Source organism: Peromyscus leucopus, chromosome 13, assembly GCF_004664715.2.
Source record: "Peromyscus leucopus breed LL Stock chromosome 13, UCI_PerLeu_2.1, whole genome shotgun sequence".
Taxonomy (NCBI): Eukaryota; Metazoa; Chordata; class Mammalia; order Rodentia; family Cricetidae; genus Peromyscus; species Peromyscus leucopus.
The window spans coordinates 63,474,497-63,502,087 of NC_051074.1; the positions used below are offsets into that span (position 1 = coordinate 63,474,497).

General features: G+C 43.5%; 1 protein-coding gene across 3 annotated transcripts in view; it reads left to right on the forward strand.

The window, feature by feature from the left end:
• Hibch (3-hydroxyisobutyryl-CoA hydrolase) overlaps positions 1–27,591 on the forward strand; it is a 65,877-nt gene that overhangs the window by 37,601 nt on the left and 685 nt on the right. For 2 of the 3 annotated variants that reach the window (XM_028886800.2, XM_037210429.1), the window contains 7 exons: positions 7,320–7,398; positions 16,198–16,343; positions 16,687–16,773; positions 18,952–19,010; positions 19,670–19,751; positions 21,787–21,906; positions 24,530–24,563. In XM_028886800.2, the coding sequence (XP_028742633.1) occupies positions 7,320–7,398; positions 16,198–16,343; positions 16,687–16,773; positions 18,952–19,010; positions 19,670–19,751; positions 21,787–21,906; positions 24,530–24,563 (607 nt within the window). The remainder of the gene's footprint in view (positions 1–7,319; positions 7,399–16,197; positions 16,344–16,686; positions 16,774–18,951; positions 19,011–19,669; positions 19,752–21,786; positions 21,907–24,529; positions 24,564–27,591) is intronic. The other variant, XM_028886811.2, reaches the window with a different exon arrangement.

The following is a 27,591-nucleotide window of genomic DNA, read 5'->3' on the forward strand; positions in this document are numbered from 1 at the left end:
CATCGTGGTGTAACTGCCGCCACTTGGAGTCCACCCTGTTGTGGGATGTCTGCTCTGCCTGGCTTAGTGCTGCATTTGTCAGAGTCCTGGTCCCTTGTGTCAGTCTGTGCTGTCCTTGGAATCCAGTCAGCCGGGAGAGTAACTCTGGAAGAAGAAGCACTGGGTGGTGGCACACACCTTCAATCCCGGCATTGGGAGGCAGAAGCAGGCGGATCTCTGTGAGTGAGTTTGAGGCCAGCCTGGTTTACTGAGTGAGTTCCAGGACAGCCAGGGAAACACAGAGAAACTCTGTCATAGGAGAAAAAAGGTAGAATAGAGCTGGAGTAGGCAGAATTGCTTTAGCTAGGCCAGTGACTGAGTTATTCTTTGGTGTGTTCTGATTAACTGAGCCATGGGAACTGCAGTGGAAACACTGAGCATGACCTTAGGACATGTTAGAACAGGACCCAGGCCACCCACGGGGAGTCTTGATTCTGCTCAGTTAAGGCTAAGCTACTGAGGTCACGTGAGACATGTCCTGTTCTATGAAGAGAATGAACAGTCCCAAAGTTCCATCCATATGTTACAAAGGTCTTTTTGTAGCATGAATCTTAAAGGTACTTATTAATAAAATCAAACTTTGGGCCAGTTATTGGGGTGAACACTGGAAGATCAGAGAAACAGAATAAGCCACAGCTTCCTCACCTCGCCAATTTCTCAGCTGATCCTGTTTCCTCAGACTGGAAGCTTCTGAGTCCTCATCCAGAATGAATCTCAGCTGAACTGCTGCTCAAAAGCCTAAAAGCTTAACCAGCCAAATGCTTAACCAGGCACTGGTCTTCACGCCTTATATATCTTTCCTTTCTACCATCACTCCCTGGGATTAAAGGCTCACTTCTTGGGATTAAAGGCGTGTGTCACATGTCACATGCCTGGCTGTTTCCAATGTGGCCTTGAACTCACAGAGATCCAGAGGATTTCTACCTCTGGAATGCTAGGATTAAAGGTGTGAGTGCCACCATTTTCTAGCCTTTGTATCTAGTGGCTGTTCTGTCTCTGACCCCAGATAAGTTTATTAGGGTGCACAATATTTTGGGGAACACAATACCACCTCATCTGTTAGCTGTAATAGCAGCCTTTTTCAGTTTTAACAAGTATTCTGTTTTTGCTGTTACTGACAGTAGAGAAGGTGACATGTTAGAATCCCTTTTGTATTATAATAAAGAGCTGAATTTTTCTTAACATCATTTAGTAGAAACTGAGGATTTAATGGAACATGAAAAAAATGAAATGATTTTCTTAACTAAATTGAAGTTTTTTTTGAGAAACTTTTAAATTCTGCCTCATTTGCTACAATTCTTCCCACTCTCTGAATTTTTAAGTCACCAGTTTTTTTTCTTTCCAATCATTTTAAAACTTCAAGAAAAGAACCAAGCCCTCTTTAAGACTGAAATCTTAATCTTGTGTGCACTGGCTCACCGTGATGTTCTCTGCCATGTGATGACCCAGCAAGAAGGACCAGACGAGGCTCTTCAGTCTTGGACATGCCACTCTTTGAGCCATGAGGTCTTTTTCTTTATACATGGAAAATTATCTACATATGGAAGTATTCATATATGTGTGTTTGATTACTGGAATAGTAACTGCAGGAACAGGAAAACTCTTGATTTCTAAGTGTGCACACTATACTTATTTGCATTAATTTTTATTCATGCTCATGACTGGATCGTATATCCACGTGTGGATGAATAACTTCTTTTCCTTGATCAAGTTTCCCACTTTGGGAATCTTATCTATTTAAGATTTCCTCTGTCTGAGAGTTAAGATTGTCCTTAGTTGCAAGGTTCTTCTAGAAAGTTTTCAGGTCATTAGCTTTCTGCCCTCACCCCTGCCCCCATGCATTTGTGGGGATCAGACTCAGCCTGGTGCATGCTGTTGGAGTAGTCTCCTGAGCTGTGCCCTCAGCCCTCATTGTTCATAAGTAAGCATGAGTCAGTTTTCAGGATGTAATGCATACTTTTCACATATATTACATATATCCACAAGTTAATTTTCAAGATATCATGCATGTTCTTTCGCATATATTACATGTATCCATGTTAATTTTCAAGATGTCATGCATATTCTTTCACATATATTACATATATCCATGTTAATTTTCAAGATGTCAGGCATCTTTTCACATGTGTCTCACCTTAGGTAGTCTGTCCAAGCTTGTCTGTCTGTCTTGTTAGAGCCCTTTGTCCTTTGCCTTTCTCTACCCCATCCCAAGGATGTCCATTTCCTTGCCAAGAGCATGGCTTTCCTGCTCCCCTCCTCGTCCACTTTAGTTCAAGGCTCTCTTTGAGTACGAGCATTCTGGACGCTGTCAGACACTTGCAGACTCCCTGCTCTGTAAGTTACTTTCCTTTTCCCTTGGCCGTCCACGGTTGCACTGGTTAGATGTTGGTTTCATTCTCTTTGTCATTGTAAAAGCACCCTGGGTTCAAGGCCGAGTGGGAGCCTCCTGTCCTCCTAGGCTGTGTCTTCCTTGCTCTATTCCCACCCACCACGTTGGTTTGGTGATTTGTGATTTAGATAGTTCTTTTGTTTTAGAATCATAGAACCATCACAGACTGGAGTGGGGGAGGTAGTTCCTTTGGTCTACAAAGTAAACTCCTTCAAGGGATATGTGATCGTGGGAAGTTTGAAACTAACTAGAGCCTCAGCATGACCTTAGCTGTATTCAAGATTGCTCTCAACTATTTCCCAAGCAGCCAAATATATTGATGTCTATTTGTGCTAGAGACTGGTTAGATACTGAGGATAAAATAGTGAACACGTCAGACATGTATTCTTTCCTTACAGAGTTCTCTGTTGAGTCAGGCAAGTGCAGAGTATCTGATAATCCATGAGAGTACCACCTCAGCGGTGCGCATGTGCGGGTAGTTTAGTGATGAGATGCAGTGGAGATGCATGTGGAGGAAGTCATTTTGGACCCAAGATTCAGAAATGGAGAATTTGCCTGAGAAGAGCCAGTCAGGAGAGAAGAATGCAATGTGTGGGGCAGTCATATCAGTCTTTGCCGAAATACTGAGGGACAGTGTGTGAGTGAGGAGAAAATGATGTATGTGAAAAGGGAGAGAGGGAGAGTCCTGCAGGAAGTTCAGTGGGCCTGCATCTGGAATTTGCAGCAGGTAGGAGTTAAATACCGAAGCCAGAGAGGTGAGCGGCCAGATCATCCTTCTACACAAAGACGTGCTGAATAATTTATCCTGGCGTCAATCTGAAGAGCCGCATAAGTGCTCAGCAGGGGCTTGACTAGAACATATTTACATTTTAGAGAGAGGGAGGGCTCTTAGGAAAAGAACAGACTGGCGGGGAGTAGGGTTGAAGGCAAAGAGATTATTTAGGGAGCTATTTTAGGGATTCAAGTGAAATGATATGAGGAGGTACAGGTAATTAATGGAGAGCAGGGGCTACAGATTGCCTAGGGAATGAGTATAGACCAACTGTAGATGAATGGAATAGAGGGATGGCCTTAGACCAACACTAGGGTGTAAAGAGAAGAGAGAGGAAAAACCTCAGAAGATAGAGTGGTGTCCCAGGGAGCAGAGCGAGTCCTCTGTCTCATGCATGGAAAGTTCCACTCAGATGAACAGAGGTTGGCAACTCTTGGCAGGGTGCAGGGTAGATACAGGGGATTAGAAATTGATTAGTTGATCTGGGCAGTGGTGGTGCATGCCTTTAATCCCAGCACTTGGGAGGCAGAGGTAGGTGGATCTCTGTGAGTTCAAGGCTAGCCTGGTCTACAGGACAGCTAGGACTGTTACACAGAGAAACCCTTTCTCAACACCCCCCCCCAAAAAAAAAGATTAGTTAATGCAGTAAAAATGGAAGGCTTTAAGACCTTTCTTGTATAGCAGAGAAGCACCTCCTTTAACCATTAAAATTAATGGTTAAATATAATACAACATTAAGCTTTAGAAGTTTTTTGTTTACAAGTCAGGGTCTTAGTATTCCAGTCAGGTCTCAAGCTCTATGGAGCTGAGGATGACCTTGAATTCTGAGCCTCCTGCCTTTGCCTCCCAGGTGCTAAGATTGATTACAAGTTTGTGCCACTGTACTTGGTTTTGTGCAGTGCTTAAGACTGAACCCAGGGCTTTGTGCATGCCTCCCCCATACCCCTCCCCATACTCCTCCCTCATAACCCCTCCCTGTTCTCCTCAAAGTCATGGCCTTTTTTTTATTGTGCGCGTGCGCGCGCACGCACACACACACACACACACACACACACACCCCTAAATCTAACCCGCTCAGTCTGTGTCATTTTTATGCATGTTTCCAAGGCTGACCATTTGGTGCTGGGTAACCAATTGGTGTGCTCTTCCCCGTGGAAGACTGTTTCTCCCACTTTTAGCATTCCAAAGTTGCCTGTAGTTATTTGTGTAGGGTTGAGTCTCTTGGGTTTTTCTATGTCCACTTTGGCATGTCCACTGATGTTGTCCTTATTCAGGGCACATTTGGGCAGTCATGTGGCTGAGGCTTTAGGTGTGTAGCTTCTGATGTTGCTAGGAGACAATCTCACCACAAACTCCCTGGTCCTCTGGCTCCTACCGACTTTTTGACCCTTCTATCGCCTGCTTCTTTCCAAGTGTCTGCTTTGTTCTGGGATGTACTGGCCGTGACCTTCTCAGGTTCTGCTCTCTACCCCTAATTTCAGTCTTTACTTAGCTGCCATGCGATCTTCAACTCAAATTTCAGATGACCTTTAAACTTACTTGCCTGTCACCACCCCACAGCTGACCACTGTGTTTTAGTTTAAATACCTCAATACTAACTTTGTCTAGTCCCTTACCCCCTTTGCTCCTCAGGTTGGTCTGGGTTGATCGTTCCTGGGGCCATTGTTCAGCCACTGCTGGCAAGGGAGGAAAGTCCTTAGGCAGAAGCCTTTTCTTCTAGCTCATCCTTATTCCAAAATTGCATGTCTACTTGAATGTGTGTGTGTGTGTGTGTGTGTGTGTTTGTGTTTGTGTGTGTATATGTGTGTGCATATACATACACACACACACATGCGCACACTTCACTGTGTGACAGGAAAGCTGAAGGAAGGGGGATTATTAGGGAGAAGAAAGGGGACCAACAAAGGGGGTGGTGGATGGAGGTATCTTAGGGTTTCTCTTGCTGTGACGAAACACCAGGACCAAAAAGCAAGCTGGGGAGGAAAGGGTTTCTTTGGCTCACACTTCCACATTGTAGTCCATCACTGAAGCAGAACAGAAACTCAAACAGGGCAGGAACCTGGAGGCAGGAGCTGATGCAGAGGCCATGGAGGAGTGATGCTTGCTCCTCATGGCTTGTTCAGCCTGCTTTCTTACAGAACCCAGGACCACCAGCCTAGGGATGGCCCCACCCACCATGGGCTGGGCCCTCCCCACCATCACTGATTAAGAAAATGCCTTACAGCAGGATCTTATGGAGGCATTTTCTCAATTGAGTTTCCCTCCTTTCGGATAACTCTAGCTTATGTGTCAAGTTATAAGACTAGCCAGCACAGAGGTATAATGAAGTAAATATCATTGAGATAATGAAATGATCTTTGTATGAAATGCCATAATGAAACCCGTTATTTAGTAATGCAAGCTAACTTTTTAAAATTACATGATCAATTGAAGGCATAGAAGGCTAAACCTTTAGAGGGATGGTCTGAAGCTGTGGCTGATGGATGAGGACAGGAAGACGAGAAGGAGGGAACGCACACTGGGTAGCTCGGCTTCAGTGCCTAGCTCCTTGCAGGCCATGGGATGGGGATTTAAAAATATATACTGCTGTATGTCATATATGTGTTTATATCTCATGTGTGAAACATGAGGAAACTTGAAGGTTTTGACAATCACTGTGTCTTTTGGAAGAGAATGATAGGACTTAGGTAGAAAATTGTGCTCAGAATTTAGCTTGATATGTAAATAATAATGGCCATAAATTCGTGCCTTTTGTGGAATTTTAATAGGTAAAAGAGGAGGGCAATAATTAGATAGATGAGAGCTGAGGAAGGGTCTATGAGTTGAGAACTGGAGACATCTGTGCCCTGGGCTTACGAACGCTGTGCTAATTAGCTACTAATTGCCTGACATTTCTTTTAAATTCATAGTAGCACATTCCTGAACAATTCTGAGTTTTCAGTTACAATATGACAACCAAAAGTAGAGAATCAAATAGACGTGAGAATTATCAATATAAGATGTCTTATTTTTATCAGAATCATGAGATTTCACTGTAGTCTTGAAGTATAAGATGTGCTGACTTGGGCAATGTTGTCAGTTGACTGTGTCCCAGCACGGTGTCCAGAACAAACACATTTGCCTGCACAGAGCAAACCGAATATAACTTACAGGCATTGACCATAGAGGACATAGGTCTGACTCAGGGACGCCATTGATCGACATGCTTATGGCCATGATCATTAAATTTTAAGCTTAATGTACAGTATAAGAAAAGACTTGTATGTTCAAGTGTTTTCTTAGCGAGACCCTTAAAGGGTTAATAACTTACCAATGACTGAACTAAGAGGCAAAACATATGAAGAAACTTAGAAAATCATAGTGAAAATTAAGAGCATCAGATAGGGAACGCTATTTAGCTAACACACAGCTCACAGAGGCTGCCATTGTTCTGAGTTATGCATCTCACTGGTTAAAATGGGAACAATGTGAAATTGTGAATAACGTGGACGGAGCCGAGCACACAGAGCGGAGGTACTGTGATAGCAGTCGGCGCACACAGTGGTGGCGGGTCTTCACATACGCTTCTGTCCCAGCGTTTGCTGTGCTCAGTGCTTGCTCTTTTCAGTGCCATTCTCCAAATGAGACGAACCTTCAACCAAACTTTTTAGTAGCCGATCTGGACACATTTTATGGGTCCCATTAGACGCTGCATGGGAAGATAATGATGTGGCTAATTTTATTCGACGAAATAGGTTAAGTAAAGAAATGTGTTAAATACTCTTTTCAAAATTATTGAAATTTTCCATAATAACTTGATTGTGCTTTTATGGTTATTAGTGCCAATAATAAACAGTTCTCGGCTTCCGTGGAGAGTAGGTGTCCTGTAATGCCTGGAAGGCCGAGAGCACAGTTCAGGTTGCTGAGGGAAACTGCCTGCTTAGAGCAGGCCAGCCTCGCCTGTCAGAGATGCCTGTGCCTTTGTGTCCAGCAAATTCATCGGGACTTGTGAGGTTTGGGGCTGAGACAAACGGCTGTGGAATATAAAGACAGTGCACACTTCTTGTTTTGTAATATTCGTGTGTTAATCTTTCAATTTCTACCACATATTAAGGCACTTTCCCCCCCTTATTTCCCTAGGGAGTTGGTCTTTCAGTTCATGGACGATTCCGAGTGGCTACGGAAAGGTCCCTCTTTGCAATGCCAGAAACGGGAATAGGTAAAAACACCAAAAAGTTTTTGTAATTACTTTTGAATCACATTCCTTTACTACATTTCAGATATTTTATACCTATACATGTGGAGCCAAAGGACTCCCTGTGAGATACAACAACGAAAGAACGTAAAATGACCAGGGGCTCTCTGTTAGCTCAGTCATTACATTATCTGAAGATCTTAGTACCCCGGAGTTAACCTTACTTCAGGAAAACTGTCCTCACGTTTCCAAACTCTGAGAGCCTCATAGGTCAGCATTCCTGTGGTGCTGAGAGAGTCCCTCCCGCGGGTGTGGAAAGGGCAGCTGTCTTCACCATTGTGTCTGGTAGACGTCTGTGCTGCCGGCTGGTCTCTCACCTTCTTGATTGCCGTTGCCTTACAGCACTCTGGAAATCAAGTAGCGGTAACCACCCAGCTTTACCCCACCCCCAAGTGGTTCTGGTTATAAAGACCATTTGTACTTCTGTATAAAATTTAGTTTGTAAATTGCAACAAAAATGCCTTCTGTTATTGTGTTTGGCAAATCTAACATCTTATCAGTTTAGGCAATATTGACTTATTTTATGGTTGTGCTGTACGTGTTTGTGTGTGCAACGGTGTCTGGCCTGTGCATGTGGAGGCCAGGGGTGTCTTTCTCTGTTGCTCTCCACCTTATTTTTTGAGACAGGGTCACTCATTGAATCCGAAGCTGGCACAAGCCTCGCGGATCCCCGTGTGCGCCTTCTCAGCACTGGGACGCAGGCATGTGCCACCACACCAGCTCTTTCCAGGGCGTCTCTGGTCTTCATGCTTACGTGGCAGACACTTCACTGACTAAATCATCTCCTCTGCCCAAGAACTGACATCTTAGTAAGATGGTGTCTTTAGAACAAGTCAGTTTTTCAGTTTTAATTTTCCCAAGTTTTATAGTTCTCAGTGTGTAGGTCTTACACATATTTTACCAGAATTGTGTTCATTTCCTATTGCATTGTAGATAATGTTTTTCATTTTTGGTTGAAAACATTTTCCGACAATATATTTTGATCATGTTTTTTCCCTACCCCAGCTCCTCCCAGCATCCATACCACCTAATGTTTATGTTCTCTTTCTTCCCTTCAAAAGAGAGAAAAAAAAGAAACAAAAATGAAAACAAAACAAACCAAAAACAAGCAACAATCCATCCACACAAAAACCCAAAACCCCCAATCAAAACAAACAGGTGACAGACCAGTAAGAAGAAAGATGCTAAACCAGAGGAAAATACAACACAGAATTGCCGCTGAGTTCGTTCTGTGATGGGGGCCCTGGGGTGTGGTTGACGTTTCTAGTGACACTCCTTTGGAGAAAGCTGGTGTCTGTGTGCCAAATGCTCTGATTGGTCAGTAAATAAAACACTGATTGGCCAGTGGCCAGGCAGGAAATATAGGCAGGAGTAACAGGAGAAAAGAAAGAACAGGAAGGCGGAAGGAGTCACTGCCAGCCGCTGCTATGACCAGCAGCATGTGAAGATGCCGGTAAGCCACGAGCCACGTGGCAAGGTATAGATTTATGGAAATGGATTATTTTAAGCTATAAGAACAGTTAGCAAGAAGCCTGCCACGGCCATACAGTTTGTAAGCAATATAAGTCTCTGTGTTTACTTGGTTGGGTCTGAGCGGCTGTGGGACTGGCGGGTAACAGAGATTTGTCCTGACTGTGGGCCAGGCCGGAAAACTCTAGCTGCAGTTGCAGATGGCTTGTGGTTAGGGTTGTGCTCACATGCCTCTCTCAGCGCGGAGACCCCATGTAGCTCGATCCTGTGCCAGTCTTGTGCATGTTGCCATAGCCTCTCTGAGTCCACATGTGCATCTGTCCTGTTGTGTCTGCAAGACAGTCTTTCCTTGGAGTCACCCACCACCTCTGGCCCTTGCCTGTCTTTCTGCCTCCTCTTCCTTACAGATCCCTGAGCCTTGAGGGAGAGGGGTCTGATAAAGACGTCCTGTGATAAAGACATCCCATTCAGGACTGAACGCTCCCCAGACTCTCTCACGCTGCACACTCTCCTCTTCCTTGGGAGGTCCTCTCCTCCTCTCTAGTTCTTTACTAGGTACCTAACCTCTGTGGCCATTCAGATTGTAGTCCAGATGTAGAAAGCTTAAAAGCTAACACCTACATATAACAGAAAGCATAGTGTTTGTCTTTTTGGCTCTGGGTTACTTCACACAGAATGATTTTTTTTCTAGCTCCATTGTGTAAATGTACCACAGTGTCACAATCTGTTCATTGGTTGATGGACATTAAGGTATTTACAAGTTCTGGCTATTATGAATAGAGCAGTAATGACCATGGTTGAACAAGTGTCCTTGTGGTATAACAGAGTCCTTTGGGTTTATTGTATAACTGGGTCTTGAGTTAGATTGATTGCCATCTTCCTAAGGAACCCACACTGATTTTCATAGTGATTGTACAAGGTTGTACTCCCACCAGCAGTGAGTAAGTGCTCTCCTTACCCCATATCCTTGCCAGCATGAACTGTCATTTGTTTTATTGATTTTGGCCAATCTGACTGGTGAAAGATGGAATCTCAAAGCAGTTTTAATTTGCATTTTACTAGTGGCTAAGGATGTTGAACATTGGAACATTTCTCTAAGTGTTTCTCAGCCATTTGTGTTCCACCTTGCGAAGACTCTATGCTTAGTTCAGCACCTTATTATTTTAATTGGGTTGTTTGTTTTATTGATGTTCAGATTTTTTGCTTTGTTTTTTGTTTTTAGTTCTTTATATATTCTAGATACTAACCCTCTCTCAGATATATAATAGATAAAGTTTTTTCCCCATTCTCTAGGCTGATACTTTGCCTGAATGATGGTGTCCTTTGCCATACAGAAGCTTTTGAATTTCATGAGGTCCTATTTATTAATTGTTGATCTTAGTGCATCTGCTATCCGTGTCCTGTTCAGAAAATCATTTCTGGTGCCAATGAGTTCAAAGCTATTCTCCACTTTCTCTTGTATCAGATTCAGGGTATCTGGTCTTATGTTGAGGTCCTGGATCTGTTTGGATTTTAGTTTTGTGCAGTGATAGCGATCAATTTTCATTTTTTTACATGAAGCCATCCAGTTCGACCAGCATCATTTGCTGAAAATGCTGCCTTTTCTCCGATGTGTATTTTTTACTTCTTTGTTAAAAATCAGGTGTCTATAGTTATGTGGACTTAAGTCTTCAATTCAGTTCCATTGATCAACATGTCTGTTTTTATGCCAATACTATGCTGTATCTGTGATACAACTTGAAATCTGGGGTAGTGATACATCCAGCAGTTCTTTTATTATTCAGGATTGTTTTCACTAATCCTGGTTTTTTGTGTTTCCATATGAAGTTAAGATTTTTTAAAAAAAAAATTTATAAAGAATTGGTGGAATTTGATGGGGATTGCATTAAATTTGTAGATTGTTTTTGGTAGGATGGCCATATTTACTATGTTAATCCTGCTGATCCATGAGCATTAGGAGCTCTTTCTATCTTCTGATATGCTCTTCAGTGCTAAAGATTTTATTGTACAAGTGTTTCACTTGCTTGGTTAGCATTATCCCAAGATATTTTTTTGTTTTGAGACCATTGTGAAGGTACTCTTTCCTTCATTTCTTCTTTCTCAGTGTGTTTGTTGTTTATATATGGGAAGTCTACTCATTTGTGTGTGTTAATTTTGTGTCCTGCTATTTTGCTAAAAGTGTTTAATCACCTGTAGAAGTTTTCCTGATGGAGTTTTTAGCATCATTATGTATCCAGTCTTATCACCTGCAAAGAAAGATACCTTGACGTCTTCTTTTCCAAATTGTGTCCCCTTGATCCGAATTGTTTTGTTGCTCTAGCCAAGACTTCCAGTTCTTCATTGAGAGAGAGAGGACAACCTTGTCTCACTCTTCATTCTAATGGAAATGCCCCCATGTGAGTTGATGTTGGCTGTGGGCTTGCCCTCAGTGATCTTTATTAGTAGGTGTGGCCCATGTATCACTAGTCGCTCGATCCTGCATCTCTGGGATAAAGACAAGTTGATCATGATAGATGTTTGCTTGGATTTGGTTTGGGAGTATTTTACTTAGAAATTTTGCATTTATATTCATAAGGGTAAAGGTCTATATACCTTTTTTAGGTCTTTGTGTCATTTAGGTATTAGGATATTGGTGGCTTCATAAAAAAAAGCTAGAAAGTGAACCTTCGGTTTCTATTTTGTGGAATAATTTGAAGAATATTGGTGCTAATTCTTCTTTGAGGGACTAGTATAATTCTGTGATGAATCCATCTGGCACTTGGTTTTGTTTTGTTGGGAGATTTAATTATTGCTTTTATTTCACTAGGGGTTATATAGGTCATTATAAATTGCTTATTTTATCTTGACTTAGTTTTGGTAGGTCATTTATATCAAGAAATTAATCTATTTCTTTTAGAGTCTCCAGTTGGGTGGAATGCAGATTTTTTTTTAAATTGTCCTTATGATTCTCTGAATTTCCTTGGTGTCTGTTGTTATGTCTCCCTTTTCATCTCTAATTTTATTTAGTTGTATCTTCTGTCTTTTAGTTGATTTGGGTATGGGTTTGTCAGTCTTGTTGATTATTCTGAAAGAACCAACTCTCTTTCATTGATTATTTGTATTGATTTTGTAGTTGCTCTTTGTTTATTTGTTTTTGTTTTTTAGAGATAGGGTTTCTCTGTGTAGCCCTGGCTGTCCTGGAACTCACTCTGTAGACCAGGATGGCCTCAAACTCAGAGATCCACCTGCCTCTGCTTCACAAGTGCTGGGATTAAATAGAAGTACAGCACCATCATTTGGTTGTTATTGTTTTTTATTTCATTGATTTCAGCCCTGAGTTTATTTCCTCCCATCTACTTGTGGGTTATTATTTCTTCTTGTTGCTTTAGAGGTTTTAGGTGTCTTGTTAAGTTACTAATATGAGGTTTTGTCAGATATTTTTTTCTGCATCTATTGAGATGATCACTGGCTTTTTCTTTTTTCTTTAGTTTGTTAATAGTAAATTATTTTGAATGGTTTTTATGTACAAATTTCCCTGTAATACATCTTCCCCTGATATTTGTAAACTGTTTAATATGTTATTTGGTTTGATTTGCTGAAACTTTATGTGTAATTTTTGTAGTTCTGATTATGGGAGTTTGCAGTGTGATTTGTAATGACTTTTCTTTGGATGAGTATTGGTAATGCTGTTTGTTTTTCTTTTTTCCTTTGTGTAGCATTGGTATCATCTAAATGTAGAATACATCAGTAAAGCCATCTGGGCTGGTAGTTTTCTTTTTGACAAAGTTTGTAATCATAGATTCAAAGCCTCTGGTACATGCTTGGCCAGTAAAGCTATCTTCTTGCACAAGCGTTGGTAGGTTGAATCTTTGAAGGAACTTTTACAATTAGTATAATGCAGCCCATGATATTCTAATATGTGTAGACTCTATAGTGTTCTCTGTCCCTCTCAATCTTGATTAACTTTATGTCTACTCCTTTTTTCTTCAGCTCATTCTGATTTGAAGTTTATCAATTATATTGATCTTAAATCAGAATTTGGTTTTCATTTAACTGGTTTTTGCTGAGACATTCATTACTAATTTTCAACTACTTTAGTTTTCATTTGCTGCTCTATTTTTCTAGTCTTGTCAGATAAAAGCAGGTTAATTGGCTTTTTAAAAAATCACTTTTATGTACATATTTAGTAGAAGCTGTACTCCAGATTGGCTAGTACTGTGTAGCGAGACACTCTCCTGTGTTCCTGGGCTGCAGCTCCTGGTCAGCCATGTGATCATAAGAATGCACAGCTGATGCTCTGGGTAGTGTGCTGTGTGGCTAAGTGATGACGCTCAGTGGGGTGTGTTAAGTGCATTTCAACTTAGAGTGTTTTTTTTTTTTTTCATTTAGTTTCTATTTCTATATTTTAAACTTCTGCCCCTGCAAAGTCTCATCTGCCCTTTGCATTTGTAAATAGCTTTCAGTCTGTGCATTCATGTCCCTTTTCATCTATGGAAATAGGATTTGACTTGCTAAATATATGACTTCTCTGTCTCTAAATATTTTGAACATATGAGCGAATTCTTACATTGATGTCAGTTTCAATTAATTCAATCTCATTATATTTATCATGCCATATTAGTTGTCTAATTTTTTTTCTCGTTGAGATAGGGTCTATGTAGGCTAGACTGGCCTTGAACTCAGAGATCCACCTACCTCTGCCTCTCAAGTGCTGGGACTAAAGGTTTGGCACTAGGTGGCCAGTGTGTTGGATAGCTTTATGTCAACATGATATAAGCTAAAGTCATCTGAGAGGAGGGGACCTCAATTATTCTTGCATAAGATAGGACTGTAGGCAAGCCTATAAAGTATTTTCCTAATTAGTGATTGATGGGGGAGGGCCCAGCCCCTTGTGGGTGGTGCCATCCTTGGGCTGGTGGTCCTGGGTTCTATAAGAAAACAGGCTGAGTAAGCCATGACGAGCTAGCCAGTAAGCAGCAACCTCCATGGCCTCTACATCAGCCCCTGCCTCCAGGATCCTGCCCTGTTTTGAGTTCCTGTCCTAATTTTCTTCAGTGGTGGGAGATGATGTGGAAGTGTAAGCCAAATAAACCCTTTCCTCCCCAGCTTGTTTGTGGTAATAATAACCCTGACTAAGACAGCTAGTCATTTTTTATTAGATTCTAAGTGCAACTTTTCTTTTGTTGGGTGCTGGATACGTTTGAAGGTTATTTTGTTCTGTTTTTCCTCCCTTCTTCCCTCTCTACTCCCCTCTCCCTACTCCCTGCCCCTCTCTCTGTGACAGTATGTAGCCCTGACTGGTCCTGACTGGCCTTGAATTTACACAGATCTGCCAGCCTGTACTTCTTTTGACATTTGAGTTCTTCCAAGTGTTCTTGCACTTTCTTCTAGGATGAATGAAAGTTTCTTGGAAACACTTCGCTCTTGTTAGGCATGTAGGGTTTGGTGTTTTGTTTTTGTGTAGGATGGGAAGGACGCTGTAAGCTGCCGTTGATTATTCCCCACTGCAGAGGCAAGATCTAGGTTTGAGACTGTTCATCAACTCCAACCTGTTCAATAAAACCATGGACTGATTGGCTTAAAACAACATATTGGTTCTCACATCTCTGAGAGCTGAGAGCCAAGGTCAGGTATCAGTAAGCTTGGTTCCTTGTGAGCCGCCTCCTTCGGCTCTCAGATGGCCGCCTCTTTGCCATGTCTTCCTGTGGCCTTTCCTCTGTGTGTGTCTCTTTCATGAGGATAGTTCTGATGGATTACGGCATTCCCCCTTGCAATCTGTCATACCTAAATGTAGTCGGACCTTTTCGTCAGGACTTCAGGCTCCCCAGTAATAACATGGAGACATTACTAATTACAAAAGCTGAGCCATAGCTTAGGCTTGCTACTAACTAGCTCTTACAACTTAAATTAGCCCATTTCTATTAATCTATGTATTGCCATGTGGCTTGTGGCTTTACCTGTCCTCCAGCATGTCTTTTTTCCTCTGCATCTCCTGGTGACCCCACCTTTCTTCTTCCCAGAGTCCTCTGTGTCTGGCTGTCCCACCTATACTTCCTGCCTAGCTAAAGGCCCTTTAGCTTTTTATTAAAGCAGTAAGAAGGTGCCTTGGCAAAGATACGTCTTTACAGTGTACAAAAGGATTAATCCACAACACCCGAAGTTCGGTCGATAAATAATACAGTTACATTGTGGGCTGAGGCTTCAATCTACAGATTTGAGGCACAATTTTGTTACTAACCGAGAATAATCAGCATTTGGGTGTTACTAAAAGCCACAGGAGTCAAGAGGACTAACCACAGGTGGGCGTCCTAACAGCAAGCGTAGCCTCTGCAGCACTCAGAGATCAAGGTGTAGAGACGGTGAGATGAAAAGACGCACTGGTGTGTCAGAGGCCAGGCCACACCTGGCGGGACAAGGGCATGTTTCAGGACAGAAGGGTCTCCTGTGCTCAGAAGGCTGCTGAGGCTCTCATCAGGAGGTGGGTGCAGAGCGATTGAGAAGATGCAGGAGTGGCTGGGTCACAGCGTGATGATAAGAGGTGCAACTGAACACACGGGTGGACATTTACGACTGGGTCGGGGGAGGGGGGTGTTTGAGTCTGAGAGAAAACATAGCCACTGAAAATTTTAAGAAATGTGAAGTAAGACTCTGGGCAGAATTTATGTTTAAAATACCACACTTTCTGGGCATGGTAACCCATACTGTATTCCCAGTGCTGAGGAGGCTGCAGGCTGAGGAAAGATCACAAGTTCAAGGCCACTCTGGGCTACTCCTCCAGGCTCTCTCTCAAGTTAACCGGAAAGAAGTTCTGTGCTTCCTGTTTGGAAAGCAGATGTTTGTTAGTTGCACTGGCTGTCATTCTTAGGTGCCGTCCACCTTTTGTCTTTGAGACAAGGTCTCCTCACTGTCCTGGAGCTTGGTTAAGCTAGTCATGTGACCTTAGTGCTTCTCTGGCTTTTGCTTGTCCAGCTCTGGGATTGCAATCGGATGCTGACACACTTGGACTTTTGAACCTCAGTTCTAGGGGTCAAACTCAGGTCCTCACTGACCATCTATCCCCCAATACTGCATATTCCTAATGTACAAAATATTGTACAGTCAAATACTTTCCTTACTGCTATAGCAATGAGATACAAAGAATTCTGAAATTGTTCAGAACAAGTTAACAATTTATAACATTTTTTGTGATTTGAGTTTGTTGTATAAAACATATTTGTAGTACAGATCCACAGTCTGTATAGAAGTTATTGCGTGATGTAAGGGACTAGCTCCACCTTCTGTTTGAATTACTCTTTTTGCTGTACTTAATTACAGGGCTGTTTCCTGATGTGGGCGGAGGTTACTTCTTGCCGAGACTTGAAGGAAAGCTGGGTTACTTCCTTGCACTGACAGGATTCCGACTGAAAGGAAGAGATGTGCACCGAGCAGGAGTCGCCACACACTTTGTCGATTCTGAGAAGGTGATTGTTTGGGTGTTTGCTAGAGTGGTTGAGGTCACAGATCTCTGGTAGGTATGAGTGTGAATACGGAATTTATTGCTTAAAGCTGTGTGACCTTGGAGAAAGTACCTCAGCCCACCCCATCCTTTCCTTCACCTTCCCTTTCTTCCTCCATGCTGTCCCACATCACAAGGGCTCCTTCTTTCCGGTCCTGTCCATCCTTCAGAGGTAGCGTTTGCTGTGTATGTGCACGTAGCTGCAGTCTACGTTTCTTTCAGGGCTGATGTGAAGGGAGCATAGATTTTAAGATAAGGATCCTAGGGGGTTGAAAGCAAAGTTTCACATCTTGTTTTCTTTCCTTTAGTTACACAAGTTAGAGGAAGAGCTGTTGGCCTTGAAGTCGCCTTCAGCAGAAGATGTTGCAGGTGTCTTAGAAAGCTACCAGGCCGAGGTAAGTCGGCCTCCAGCCACAAGAAAGGACAGTGCTCACACAGTGAGCAGATGGTAAGCTTTGGCTTGTGGCTCTAGAAAGCGCACTGAGGATCATTTACTTTCCGCTTGGTGGGAGGGCCAGAGCTTCAGGGTTGGGCTGGCCGTCTGATGCCCGCCCTTCTCCCACACAACTGCACAGCTTGTCTTTTGAACTTAAGTGCTTAGCCTCGGAAGGAGCTTTTGAAAAAGCTTTTGCCATTCTCTGTGGCATTTCTGTGACAAGAGGTTCAACGTTCAGACTATTTGTGGAGCTGCTAAAGTGAAACGCTAATAATAAAATATGCTGCAATGTTTAATTTCTTACTTATGTTACCCAAGTTTTCTTATAAAGGCCAAAAATAGAAACTGGGGAGGTCGTGACCCAGTCAGTGAAGTGCTTGCTGCACAACCATATCGGGACTTGAACTTGATCCCCAGCACCCACCTGTGGGAGCTTTTTATAAAGCTAGCTGTGATGCATTGGTAACCCCAGCTCTGGAAAGGTGGAGACAAGCAGAGCCCCCAAGGCTTGTTGGCCGGCCGGCCTAGGTTAAATGGTGAGCTCAGGTGCTAATAAGATAGCATTTAAAGAGGAATGGCGTCTAAGGCTGACGCCTGGTCTCCACAAATACCCACCCATACTATACATTTGCGCGCATGCCACACACACACAAAGTCAACAATCCTTAAAATCACAGTTGAATACATGAATCTTCTAAACTTTCACTGAAATTGATGAAGTCAAATAAAATGAAAGGAACCAAGGTAGAAGTGAGATATCAATAGAATGACAGCTTCAAAGAAGAAGTGAGATTGTGACATCATCCTTCAGTGTAGGAAGCCAGCTGGAGCAAGCTGAATCCTGGGGAGAGCCCTTTAAGGAACCGTGAGCCTCTGAAGCCCTGCGCAGTGGGCAGGGGCATAGCACAGTGGTGGAGTGTTTGCTCAGCGTGTGCAAAGCTGTTTCTTCAGCACTGCAAAAAAGAAGGAAAAGAGTAGGAGAGAAGAAGAACTGAGGAAAGGAAGGGGGGTGATAGTCAGTTAGAGAGACCTAGAGACAGGGCGGAGGCAGGACAGGATACTGGTGTGGAGTAGGAAACCAATCAAAAGTGGCTTACACGTTTTAGTGCGGTCACACCTCCACTAGAAAGCCTAGCCAAGGGGCGGGGATGGGTGGGTGCTGTGCAGAAGAGAGGGCGTGCTAAGTGGGATGGTCTGCGGCCCCTGTGAGCTGCAAGCTTGCAAGACCGGGGTCTGCTGTCCTCTTCCGTGCACTGGCACTCAGGGAGCTCTTCCTGGTACATGTAGGTACTTGCCTGATCCTTAGAACGCTATGGTGGACATGTCATAATTTACAAAAGATAAACAGGGCCGTCCAGAGTGTTGGATCCTTAAGTGTCGGAATGGAGAAGCCCATGGCACACAGGCTTTAAAGGAACAGCTTGACTGGAGTTCAGTGTAAAAAGCTGTGTGATAGGACTGCCTGTACGGAGCTGTCTGTAAAAAACACTGCACCCAAGACTCAGGCCCTGTTCCCATTGCCGCAGTCCAGTCTCCCCTTCCGGTAAAGTGGGTGTTCGGCACTGTAAGAATGGCCTGGATAAGCTGGCATTTCTTTATAAGAAGATGCCTGGACTATGTCATGTGAGACATGGGTTAGTAAAAGAGATTAACTAGAAATGTAGACAGGAGAGAGCTCGGGTTGAGAGGCAGGCAGGCGGTAAAGGCTGAATACTGAGTTCAGGAGTTGGCTAGCCCTCGTGGTTGACTTCCTGAGGTAGTTTTCTCCACCCCGCCCCCTGAAGGTAGAGCTGCTGGGATGCCAGCCATGCAGTGGGAATTTATAGCCCTGATGGAGATTTGACACGTGTTCTCAAGTCTTAGGTCCTAGACTCTTATCCTTAGAGTCATAGAAACATTTAGATGATAAAAATATAAATAAAAGACTTTTTTTTTGCCTTTGGCACTTTCAAGAGCTTATCTGGAGTTCTGCAGATTGTCTGAATTTTGAACATATGGTGGCAGTTATTTATGAGAGTGTTAAATGTAATTTGAATGAAAGTGATAATCTGTCACAAAGTGTATCATTAAACGTGATGAACTTTTAAAAGATTTTTAAAAAGATTTGAGTCACTTCAAATTGCTTCTTTTTGAACAGTCCAAGATGGATCAAGACAAATCTGTCATATTTGAGGAACACATGGACAAAATAAACAGGTACTTAGCACAAGATACTGATCATGCTGTCCTTTGGAAGGCAAATCAAGTCAGGTCTGCTCCCATTGTCGTTATAGTGCTCCACAGTTTGAGATGGGTGGGATCCCATTTTCATTTTCATTTACCTTTGAAGGGAACATCTCACCTACTCTTCCAAGAGGAAACAACCATTGCCATACTCCCCCATGCTTACTCTTTTAATTTAAAATACCTCTTTTTAAAGTTGGGAAGAAAAGCTAGAGCATAATCGAATTACCTTACCTTTTATCCTCACAATGTCATCTTCCCAGAAGATATTAAGCCAGGGGCCTCGCGCTGTGATCTGAGAACCTAGCTGACTGGCCCAGGAAAAGAACAGGAGGAAGAGGACTGGGAGGCTGTTACCTCTGTTTTTGTAGTTTAGACGTGTATTTAAATACAAGTACCAGCCATGCAGGAAAGCAAATGAGAAGCCAAGAGTAGACTTTGTTTCCCACTAGCAGTGGTAGATGCCCAGTGCTCTTACCCAGGTAGTGCTGTGCATTCCCTCCCTTGAAAAGCTCATTGAAAAGTCTTCATATTGAAATGGGACTTGGGGAAAGCCGGTGCTCAGGCTCACTGGTGTCTTGGAAATAGGGAATTACTTGTGCACTGGTGAAATTGTGTTTCTTTTTTTATAGTTGTTTTTCAGCCAGTACTGTGGAACAGATTATTGAAAACTTACGGCAGGATGGTTCACCTTTTGCCGTAGAACAATTGAAGGTAATGCATGAGTCCTTTGTATCCCGACTGAGTATGGTCATGTTGGGACAGGGCAGCCTGTCTGAGGACTGTCAGTGTTCTATGATGGTGTCCTCCTAAGCCTCTGAAGACAGTCCTCCTAAATGTGACTGTACCCAACACGTCACGCCTACCTGCCAGCTTTTGAGGACCAAGGGGAGCTGGTTTTATGTCCTTTGAATGTGACAGAGAAGGACTTTAGTGGCAGTATTACATCTCCAAGTATTACATCTACATCTGGAGTAGAACCGCTGTTAGGACCAGAACATGGGATGGTATCCTGAAGGCACAAGCCCAGAAGAACGAGCCCCCTCAAGGGTGCAGCTCGTAAAGCCCCTTTCTCATTGTCCTCTCTTCACCAGCCCTCGGTTTGTGGGTAGGCTGCTGACTCTCCTGAACTTCTCCTGTGTAGTGGTCAAGCTCTAAGCTTCAGCAAGTGCCAAGTGAAATACCGTCCTCTGTCCTCTGTCCCTCTGTTCCTTGAGTGTGTGTGGAAAGGCTTGAGGATGTTAAAAAGAACACTGAACAAAGTACCAGGCTGGGCCCATCACCGTTCTGTCATGGGTTGGGGAGGAGCCCCTGCGGCCTCACCACCCCTTGAAGGGCTGTTGGTAGTCAATGGTTGCTGGGGGAGGGCAGTTGTATTCCTCAGTGCTGTAACCACTGGCAAATTACCTTCTTCAAGTACACCCACCCCTTGCCATGCTCTGCATGCAGGCAGCCCTAACTAAATGCAGTCGGCCACACACATAAAAAAGACGTGAGTGTGGCAAGGGGTTGTTGCTTGGTGGAAAGAAGACTGTTCAGTGGGGGAGGGGGACAAGAAGATACCCAGTAAATTATAATCAATACACATATGCAAAACTAAAAAAGAAAATTTAAAAATAAAAAATACAGAATTTGAAATGAGAATTCTTTGAACCCAGTTTAAACCTTTGAGCCATTCAATCAAGAATCAGCCTGAAAACTGTGTGTGCAATTATAAAGGAGATTGCATGTATGTGATGGCCTCTTGTATCAGCCAGGTGGTCGCAGTCATATGTGGACTTGGAACACTAGTAATAGGATCTTAAAGTCAGAACAAGGCGCGTGGCATTGTAGCTGAAGGATCAGATATGGCATTCTTATTTTTTAATTAATATTAAAGAAGACTTAGTCGTGAGCTGTTTTCTGTGTCCAGGTTAAGTTGAGGTTGTAGTTGGAAGTTTCTGTGTCCTGCCCAGTCCCATGGCTGCTCAGACCCAAATACACACACAGAGGCTTATATTATTTTTAAACTATGGCCAAGGCAGGCTTCTTGCTAGCTAGCTCTTATATCTTAAATTAACCCATTTCTATTAATCTATGTTTTGCCATGGCTTTACCTGCATCCCATTATATGCTGCCCCCTGGATAGCGGGCATGGCGTCTCCTGACTCAGCTTTCCTCTTCCCAGACTTCTCCTCATTTGCTTACCCTGCCTATACTTCCTGCCTGGCTACGAACCAATCAGTGTTTTATTAAACCAGTGTACAAAAGCATTATTCCACAGCACAAGGTTTTCTTCAGTGGTGAAGAGCCCATTTCAGTTAAGACATGTCCAGATCACAGCTGCTACCTCTCTACCCTTCCTTTTCTTATTTTCTTTAAGCATTTTCCTGAGAGCTGGGGACAGAGCAGTCAGTAACTCCTTCCTTCCCTTCTCGGTTGCTCAGCTCTCCTCTCCTGCCTTGATATTTCAAGGGATGTTCCTGAGATGATGTGCATTCTGCTTCTGTGTACTTAAATCTACTTAGCTTATGCCAGGCAAACTCAAACAAAGTTCATTTGATTAGGCTTTAAGTTGCTCCATTTATGGAATGACCTGTTACTGTTGTGGTGGGCTAGAATGTTTCTATTTCCTGCTCTGGCAGGGCTCAGCTACGGCATAAGAAGTTCCGAGGCACAGGTGTTAATCTGGCTTACGTAGAAATTTAGCTAGCTTATTACATTCAGCAGACGAGCAGTTGGGTAACAAGGAATGTTTTTTCCCCCAAAGGTAATTAATAAAATGTCTCCGACATCCCTAAAGATCACACTGAGGCAGCTCATGGAGGGCTCTTCAAAGACCTTGCAAGAGGTACTCACCATGGAATATCGGCTAACTCAAGCATGTATGGTAAGAATTTTATACTGAGTATTGTTAGTTCCCGGTTTGGAAATTCATTGTAGAACATGTGAAATTCAGAACAGAATAAGCAAGTGGCAGACAGATTATCAAGGCTTGAAGGAAAGGTAGAGAAATTGGGTCATAGTCCACGAAAATGATCAGTCTTTTACAAAAATCATGGAGAGTATGTGGATCTATGGACCAAATTTATGAATTATAGGCATCGAAGAAGAAAGCAGATCAAAGGCATAGAAAATATTTTCAATAAAATCATGGGAGAAAAATTTCCAAATCTCCCATCCAGGTGAATTAGGCATACAGAGCACAAATATGGCCAAAGCAGATCCCCACATCATATGCCATCAAAACGCTAAAGGCTCAGAGCACAGAAAGGACGGTAAACACTGCAAGAGAGAAGGGCCAAGTCGCACAGAAAGGTGGGTTATCAGAGTAACAGCTGACTTTGCAGTGTAGACCTTAGAAGTAAGAGAGGCCCCGACAGTGAGAGACCACAGATGCCAACCCAGACCATCTGACCCCACAAGTCTGTCTTTCCTAACTGAAGACTTAAGAAAAGGTTTCGCAGTAAAAGCAGAAGAAAGTAGTTTGTGACCACCAAGCCACTAGAGTGGAGAGTGGAAAGACTACCTCAGACTGAAGAGAAAGATAAGCTTAGCAAGAGGTGACAGGGAGGAAAATTCATGTCAGGTCAGTGGTTACACAGGGGAACTAGGAAAAAAATCACCGCAGAACCAACATTCTGACACGTCTAATGGCCAGAAGACACCGGTCATAGTAGCCGAGTCTCAGTGACTTCAGCTCCCTCGTCAAAGACACAGGTTAACAGGTTGGACTTAAAACAGGACTCAGCATTTTGCTTCTTCCAGGAAACACGTCACCACCAAAGAGAGAGACAAGGTCAGGGTGAGAGAATGGCCACAGGTGCCCATTCCAAGGAGAGAGTGAGGAGACAGCAATTGCTGTCCCAATAACTGACAAAAGAGACTTGGAATTAAAACTAAGCTACAGTCACATCACACTGATCCAGGGGCGATCCTTTGAGAGGGCATTGGAGCCTGAACACATATGCAGCAAACTGGGCACATCTAACCTCCTAACGCAAATGCTACCAGACAGAAAGCCAGTGATTACCCCAGTACATTAACAGTGAGTGACTTCAGTGCCCCCACTCTCACCAAAGGACACATCATCTAAAAACAAACTGGAAAACAGTGGGTCTCAACATGAAATGGGGGCTGTTACCAGAATATTGAACCACACACTAGGGAGTACAGTCTTCTCCATAGCCTATGGAATTTTCTCAAAAATAGGCCACGTATTATGATACAAAGCAAGTCTCAACAAATACAAGAAAATGGGAGTAACTCCTCACATTTTTTCTGACTACAATGGAATAAAGCTAAATATCAATAGTGATAGAAGATATACAAGGTCTTAAGGGTTAGACTGCACACCACTGAATAAAAAATGGATCGCCAAGGAAATAAATTACTAAAATAGAGTGAGAATGAAGACAAAACACACCCAAATCTATGAGGAACGAGGCAAGCGTAAGAGGGAAGTTTATAGTCAATGAGTGAGTTTTGGCGAGCCGTTTCAGAGTGGCAGAGGAAGAAGTTAGAGTGCCGTAAACTGGAGGTGAAATGCAACAGATGGGCTGTGAAGAAAGGAAAATAATAACAGCTATACAGCCTTTTCTTCTTGAAACAGAATCTAGGACACGAGGTTTATTTGTAAGGTGGAAAATACTAGAACACAGTCATGAAGGACTGGGAATTATCTAAAGAGAAACGGGACTGCAGGGCATTGCATGGACTGAACCCTTAGGTGCCCCATGCTAGGACACGGGTTAAAACAGTCCCATGATGAACCGATGTAGCCACTTCATGAAGGAAACTACATTCCAAGGCAACCCAGTCACTGTGTGGTAGTGACAGGCATTTGAGCTGCATGGTCCTGTGGCCTCCAGCAGTGATGCCAGGAGAGAGCTGTGGAACCCCTTCTCAAGAAAAACCCCTGGGAGGGTGGAGGAGATGTGAACTGGAGTGCATGCATGATTGGCCCCCGAAAGGGAGACCCTGCTCCCTCCCTGTAGTCTTGAAAAGGAGACAAAAGCCTTTAAAACATTACCTTGAGAACAAGGAGACGTCATGGTTCATGGGCAGTTTTCTGTGCCTGTTTGAGACTTATAAATCACGAATTTTAACTGAAATTACTCACATTCCTATGGGTTTTTTTTCCAGTGGGGATGCAGCTAGTGTAGGGTTTTGTTGGAACGGTATAGAGGTTTGCAGGCGGAGGTCACTTTCCAGAGCAAGTAGCCGCATCAGTGGCTTCAAGAGCCTGGTCTGGGGAAAGGAGGATGTGCAGGCTCCACAGGAGGAGTTGTGGGCTGCACCGCCTGAGCAGAGGCAAAGATGCGTGCCTCAGTGGGCTGGCCTGAGCCGGTGATGTTGGGAGGCGGTCTGAAGGGAGCTACCTGGAGGGTCCAGGCTCTGGGTGCCATGGTCAAGGTTGCAGTCACAGGAGTGAAGGGCTGAGGGGGGTGGGGGAGCGAGAGCACAGGAACGAGGGTGCCAGATTCCTCCATTCACTCTTGGCTTTCTTTCAGGAAGGCCATGACTTTCACGAAGGCGTTAGAGCTGGTAAGTGACAGATATCTGTCCTTCCTTCTTGAGTGCCCGGAAGAGGATCTGTGAGCGTTCTCAGTTAACCTCAGTGGCTGTTGTAGTGAGAATCCAACTTTTAGAGTGGCTGCTGTGTGTGTGTGTGTGTGTGTGTGTGTAACATGTGGAGAGGTGTCTCCAAAATTAACATGCTTCACATTCCCATCTTGGCACCATTCTCTGATGAGTGTGTCAGACCTGCCCTGTGAACTTGTAGACATGCCTTGCTGCTTTCGCAAGGTGCGTCAGCTCTTGACTAGAAGCCCTCAGCTGCTCCCCCACCCCCACCCCCGCGCTTCCTTTGTACTGTTCTCTCATGGGGGCAGTGTCTGCACTACCACCGACCCCTCCTCAGGTTTAGGCGGTTAGCATCACTTGGGAGAACGCAGAGGCACTCTAGTTTACGTTTCTGCTCATCTCAGGGCGGCACATTCAGAAAAAGCTGAGGTGGTTTTCTCTAGCAGACTTGTAACCGTTCCTTTTATGTATAGTTCTTACGTTTATAAAGAGCTGTTGTTCCATATATAAAATGAGTTGTTTTCTTCTGCATAAATTTTGCATGTCTCTTCCTGCCTCTGCCTCCTACATACCAAACCTGGCCAATTTTGTTTTTATTTATCATTTTAGTAGACCACAGACACAGTGTGTGTGTGTGTGTGTGTGTGTGTGTGTGTGTGTGTGTGTGTGTAGGCTACTGTTCTACCACTGACCTATATTCTCCAACCCCAGAAATATTTCTCTGAGTAAACAGCTGTATTTTCTACACCCTGAGATTTGGTAAATTTCTGTTGTAGAATTCTCCTAATGTGTAGTATGACATATCATAAATAAGCACAGGGCGCAGGTCATTTTGAGAGAGACATGAGGTTGAGTCTGCACAGGTGGCTGAATGGTTAAAACACAGTATGCATCTTTCCTATTAATTCCCTGTGGGTTATCTCCTCAAGCAGATCGCAATCATGGTCTCTGCTCTCAGGGACCTATACTGCTCAGGGGTTGTCACCAAACTATTTGTTAAATAGTATAATGGTCCTTTTGCAAATACAAGACAGCTTTAGATATTTTAGGTAAATATTTTCAGTTGCTTTATGGAAAAGGAGTTGAAGTTTGTCAACATTAGGGTGTTGAATCACAAAGGAAGTGCTTGGCAGATGTAGTGAGCCCACCTTTAATCCCAGCACAGAGGCAGAGGCAGCCAGATCTCTGTGAGTTCCAGGCCAGCCTCATCTACAGAGCAAGTTCCAGGCCAGCCAGAGCCACATAATAGAGAGACCCTGTCTCCAATACATAAACAAAAACCACCAACAATAATAACCAAAATACCCAAAGCAATTGCTTATCACGCTGCTTTCATTTCTAAAATTGAAAAAGGCCATTTATTAGGAGACAGGGTTTTACTGTGTAGGCCAGGCTGGTCTGAATCCTGTCTTTTTGCTGCTTCAGCTTCCTGAGTGCTGAGGTGACCGACCTCACCAGCAGGCCTGGCTCACGGTGAGATAACCTTGCTGCCTCCTGTTTCAGCATGGACTTACTCAGAAAGTAACATCGACTGGGCTAACACTGTTTAGTGTCTAGTATAAAAGAATACTGTTCAGTATTCTTGCTGCAATTTACAACTATAACGATATGTCAGCAAATTAGGGAGATGATTGTTAAACGTCCTGAATCTTAACATCTAGGATGAAGTCCTTTCTGGTCACAGCAGATAAAAGCGAACCCTGCCAGCAGAGTAAGGACTAGACGCTCTCCCTCCTGCATGCCGAGCTTCCTGCACAGGCAGCTCTTTCTGTCTTGCAGGACACAGCACAGATTTGATTAGTGCTCACTCCTGTGTCCTTCAGTAGAATCCCGGGGAGGTAGATGAGTACCCGCCAGACACTGAAAGGGAAAGAGACCGGTGGGAAGGATGTCCCGGACTAGGCTTTTGTTGACACTGGCTAGGAGATACAAGCTTTCAGTTGGGAGGGATCACAGCCATTTCTGATGTGCCTCCCACAGCAGACAGACTTATGCCTCCAGTATAAGCTGGCCACATAACTATAGCCCCAGCTACCTGAGACTTCCATCTCAGAACAAAACTAAGCACAGATACTTCTCCAGTATCTACATTTAATTGTGCATAAAGCTTTAATTATGCAACAAGGTATCCTTCTTCCTTGGTTCCCAGATTGCTGCTTCAACTGTACTTAATTTGGGTTTTTCTGAGTGTCTTATAGATTTAAGTCTGGAGATAGAAGCTAATGACAGAGTGCTTGCTCAGGATTCAGTTCCTGTACTATCAGCACCAAACAACAACAGCAGAGCAAACATGGAAACTCTCTCTCACAAACAACCCCCCTCTCTCCTCTCCTCCCCTCCCCTCTCTTCCCCTTCCCTCCCCTCTCCTCTCCTCCTCCTCCTCTCTTCTCTCTTTCTCTCTCTCTCTCTCTCCTCTCTCTCTCTCCCTCTCTCATTCTCACACACACACACACACACACACACACACACACACACACACACGTTTTCATTCTTTGTTAAAATTTTATACATTAGGCATGACTGATATTTGCTACCATAACCATGCTTTTTTAACTGTTTACAACTGTAAATTCACATGTATTTGTGAGGAACAATATGGAGCTCCTGTGTACCCTCCATCCAGGCTCCTGAATGACATGTGAGTCACTGAGAGCACTAACCCCAGGAAATAGGTATTCTCTTTTTATTTTCTTCAGCATTTACACTTAGAAGCCTATGGCAATATAATGTGGCTACCCTGAGTGGTGTCTGTAATGAAGTACAAGTAGAAGATTTTGTGATTACCTGATGGTGGTCTGATTTTTTTTTTAATTCAAAGCTATCTATATAGGATTTGGTAAAATGGCAAATTTAATCATGTATACAGTCTCCTTTCCTTTAACTCAAGTAATTAATTCTTTCTCTCAGAGCCAGGTTAGAAGCCTGGGCCCTCCCCTCCCATCTGCACCAATGCTGGGTTTAGCTGTCTGTGACATGGAAATTTCATTTG